At 37.1% G+C, this 4,663-nt stretch overlaps 1 protein-coding gene across 1 annotated transcript; it reads left to right on the forward strand.

Moving 5' to 3' along the window:
- The first annotated feature begins 733 nt into the window (after window positions 1-733).
- LOC123208656 lies at window positions 734-2,233 on the forward strand. Its single transcript, XM_044626176.1, has 2 exons — window positions 734-1,175; window positions 1,452-2,233. Exons 1-2 carry the CDS (start codon window positions 734-736, stop codon window positions 2,231-2,233), a joined length of 1,224 nt encoding a protein of 407 aa, XP_044482111.1.
- Window positions 2,234-4,663: the final 2,430 nt, after the last annotated feature.

The raw sequence follows: 4,663 nt of genomic DNA on the forward strand, positions 1-4,663 counted from the left end.
GAAAAGAGAAGAAAAAAATAAAAAGAAAGATGCGGAGAAAAAGAAATATAATGTAATTAGATTAAAAATATAATTTGTTTATATTATAAGAGATAAATATGATATTTATTAAGTCTATTGTATATTAAAAAAAAAGTTTTTGGATGGGTGGAAAAATGAATCTTTTAAACTTAAGGGGAGGAAAATATTTCGTCGAAGTATGGGTGGAGTATATAATTTTGGCTCTTTTTTTTGGCTGATTAGGGTGGCGAATGGGCAGGTACTAACTGAGAAGGTTGGGAGAGCTACCCTATATTTCAGTGCTACTGGTTAATTTAATGAATATATAAATAATAATATATTATTATATAATTAATAATTAAAAATTAAAAATAAAATAATATCACGAATAGACTCGGTTACCTACGATATAAAGCCTGTTTTGCCTCGCTCGCGACAAAACTAAAGCTGTGGCTTCATTTTTATGTAACAACGAACTCTTATTTTAATCTTATTTGAAAGTTGACTCAAAACTTTTCTATGTCCTCTTGAAAATTAAAGCAGCAGAGTTAAGCAAAGATCACACTTAATAATTACTCAATTCAGAAACAAAGGATTAACCGCTGGATTTCAGGCTAAATTGCTTAACAATGAAAAATCAAACCACTATATAACGAGTAAGGACTTGTCAAATAAGATCTACACAATTACTTTGAATATCTCTGGTTGCTATCTGAGATTAAGTGGTAGAAATATGGCGCGATTACGTGTGTTTTTTCTCATCCTACTTATGGCGTTTGTGGTGGTGGTGGCGGTGGCGGAGGCAACTGCCAAAAAGCCAAAGAAAGTGAAGTGCCAAGATAAGAACTACCCTGCCTGTTATCATCAAAACCTTTACTGCCCAGATTCTTGCCTCAGAACTTGCGTTGTGGACTGTGTCTCATGTCAGCCCGTTTGCACAACGCCACCCCCACCCCCACGTCCTCGAACCCCTTCTCCTCCAGGCATTCCCACTCCTCCTACTTGGCACTCTCCTCCGCCACCCGCCTCCAGTGGGCCTTCATCAGATTCAGCACCAAAAAGAGTTAGGTGCAAGAACAAATACTATCCTCATTGCTACTTCCAGGAGCTTATCTGTCCTAGTTCCTGCCCTGAACAATGTGACGTTGATTGTGTCACATGTAGCCCTGTTTGCAGTAAGTTCTCCTTCTTCCCATTCCTAAAAGACATATGCGAAATAACCCTGGCCTTTCACGAGGGTCTTTTCCCTTGGCCACTTAAGTTAAACCTTTATGATGTCTTATGCTGTATAGATATATTATTGACCGTCTCAACTACACATTGAGATGGACCATTTGAAATATTATTCGGAAAGTGTAGAGCTATTCTATTGAAAATTATATTCATGTCTTTTAAGCTAGCTGCGAACTCTCATTTTCATTGATCAATTCAATTTTCAAATGTATAAGCAGATTGCAACCGACCAGGAGCTGTTTGCCAAGACCCTCGATTCGTCGGCGGAGATGGAATCACGTTCTACTTCCACGGCAAAAAAGACCGAGACTTTTGCCTGGTCTCCGATTCTAACCTACACATCAATGCACACTTCATTGGTCGCCGCAATGAGAACATGAAGAGGGACTTCACTTGGGTCCAATCTCTAGGAATTCTCTTTGATACTCACACGCTCTTCATTGGCGCCAAGGAAGCATCCTTTTGGGACAATTCAAATGACCGCCTATCACTCGCCTTCAATGGAGAACCCATTTTCCTCCCAGACGGCGAAGGCAACCAGTGGCAGTCCTCTGAATCTCCAAGCGTAACCATCACGAGGTCTCGCAACACTAATAATGTAGACATCGAAGTGGAAAACCTGTTCAAGATCAAAGCAACAGTGGTTCCAATAACACAGAAAGATTCACGAGTGCATAATTACGGCATAACTCAGGAGAATTGCTTCGCCCATCTTGACTTAAGCTTCAAGTTTTACGCCTTGAGTGGCGATGTTAATGGCATTTTAGGGCAAACTTACGCGAGTAATTACTTGAGCAGAGCTAAAATGGGCGTGGATATGCCTGTCTTGGGCGGTGAAAAGGAGTTTGCATCGTCAAGTCTCTTTAGTACTGATTGCGGCGCTGCTCGATTTGTTGCTGCTAAGTTTGCCTTGAGCAATTCTTCCCAAACTTATATTGAGTACGCGAACTTGAACTGCGCTAGTCCAATCGACGGCGGTGGAGTTGTCTGCAAGAGATAGATAATTTTTTCTTCTCTTTATACGTTCTGATCAGCCACTACAGTTATCAATATACAATAAGGTCAGATTCTAAGTAATTGAATAAATTTGGCCAATTATTTCAATTGAAGTAAGGCTCTTCCCAATGGAGAATGAGTAGCATTACGATTTTTATTAAGACTGAAACTGGATCAAAGTAAATGCAAGCTACTTTCTAGCTCGAATTTATAAACTAAGAACAGCCCCACTTTTGCATTACAAATTTGTCTAAAAATAAATCTACTTAAAAGACCTAATCTTAAACCAATAAAACGAATGCATACGATACACATGTAAAACACGTGTTTATTTGTAGGCGAAACGACTATTTCCCACCCAAGGTTTGATGTTTTCTCAATTTTCACCCTTTAACTATGAAAACACCAAACACCCACCTATGACTGGTTAGATTTAATAAAACCCTAACGGTGGTAAGGGTAAAATTGTCATTTTTGCTATAATATTAAAAATAAACTAAAATAGAATCTAATTTTGCCCCCCTAAACTTTAAAAACTAAAATTTTCCCCCAGCCTAAGTTTTAAAAAATGGCAGTTTCACCCTAGAGTTTGATTTTGAAATCTCCGACGACCGTTCCGGCTCCATTGCCGACGACCTCTCCCTCCCGAAGCAGCCTCTCCTTCCGACGAATGTTTTCCTCCCATTTGGAGGCTCGATCGGCTTTGTCTTCGCCTTGGGAGACGAAGACGAAGCCGTCGTCTTCGTCTGGGAAGACGGTCGTCTTCCCAGAGGTCTTCTTTTGGGAAGATTATCGTCTTCCCAGACGAAGACGACGACTTCGTCTTCGTCTTCGTCTCCCAAGGCGTCTCTGATGTTGATCGAGCCTCCAAATGAGAGAAAAGCATTTGCCGGAAGGAGAGGCTGCTTCGGGAGGGAGAGGTCCTCGGCAATGGAGCCGGAACGATCATCAGAGATTTCAAAACCAAACCCTAGGGTGAAACTGCCATTTTTTAAAACTTAGGCTGAGAGAAAATTTTTAGTTTTTAAAGTTTAGGGGGGCAATAAGAGATAAAATTTTCAGACATTAGGATTTTATTAAATCTAACCAGTCATGGGTGGGTATTTGATGTTTCCATAGTTAAAGGAGGACTTTTGAGAAAACATCAAACCTTGGATGGGAAATAGTCGTTTGGCCTTATTTGTATTTTGTTTTAGCCTTTTTTTTTTGGTCGTTATTAGGGGTAACTTGATTAAAAATCATGTGATTTTATTGTTAAAATTATCCTTTAAATAAATTCTTAATATTTTGAAAATTAAAATGATTATGCATAAGAATATTTCTTCATAATTTTCACTCTATCTCAAACCTTTGAAAATGACGAGGGGGTCAAAACAAGCACATCATCCAACTCCTACTAAACCAAATCAAGTAGACCACGTCTGTCAACCCAACATGCATTCAAATATAGCACATGCCTAATTTCGTAATTTAAACATGGAGAAAGTGGGCTTAAACCCTTCCGCAAGTTCTACTCTTTCTCTTATTTAAAACGTGCGTCACATATTTTAAAATATACTTCTATTGCTGTGGCTGTCGCTATCGCCGTACGTCGGCACCTCCCATGAACAATTCCACAACTCTCCCTTTTAGATTTATACCCTTTCACTGTTCACTTTCTTAAAGCCCCACGTTTTGCTCTCTCCATTAGCCGAATGTGACCCTTTGTGTTCCTTGCCTCGACACTTTCTTCAGTTTATACCAATTAATTAATCATTTATCTGGGTTTTTTTTTTTTCATTTAAAAATGGCCGATTTTTGTTTTCCACTAGATAGATTTGGTCATTTATTCACTTTTATTTGCCAATTTTTGTATCCTATCCATTTAAAAGAAAAATTATAACAAAAGAAAAAATAATTTTATTCACATCGTTAATATTTTTAAGAAAATTATAATAACAACGATAATGAAATTTTTTTTATTATTAAATTTTTTTAATGATAAAAAATAAAATTTTTTTTATTAAAATCATAAATTTATTTAATTTTAATAAAAATATAAATAATTTAGTTGATAAAACCATGAAAATGTTATTTACACTAAGATATTATTGACTCATTATTCCTTTCCCCTTTATTATAGGTTTTTTTAGTGGCCTGACTGGTTTAATATTAAAATCAATTATATTTTTCTACTCTCAAGACTTTCTCTTTCTTGGAATTTATCAAACAATTCCAGTTTCTTTTTAGCTATATTTATACACGTGCTGAAAAAGATTTTCCATTTGAATGACAAATGGCAAGCGTGAATGGATTAGCATATAAATCCAGATCTTGGTTGAAATTTTTGCGTTGCTTGCTCTTTTCACAACCATGCGTCCGCCATACGCCGATATTTGCTGACTTCGCACTAAAGAGCAGTAATAACTTAAACAAGAAGTTTACTTTACAACAT

Source organism: Mangifera indica, chromosome 2 (genome assembly GCF_011075055.1).
Source record: "Mangifera indica cultivar Alphonso chromosome 2, CATAS_Mindica_2.1, whole genome shotgun sequence".
Lineage (NCBI taxonomy): Eukaryota > Viridiplantae > Streptophyta > Magnoliopsida > Sapindales > Anacardiaceae > Mangifera > Mangifera indica.

Excerpts from the sequence above, each read along its gene's own strand:
- LOC123208656 (XM_044626176.1), top strand. The coding sequence starts at position 734 with ATGGCGCGATTACGTGTGTTTTTTCTCATCCTACTTATGGCGTTTGTG. Across the intron at positions 1,176-1,451 it reads CACATGTAGCCCTGTTTGCA|ATTGCAACCGACCAGGAGCT; the intron begins GTAAGTTCTCCT and ends ATGTATAAGCAG.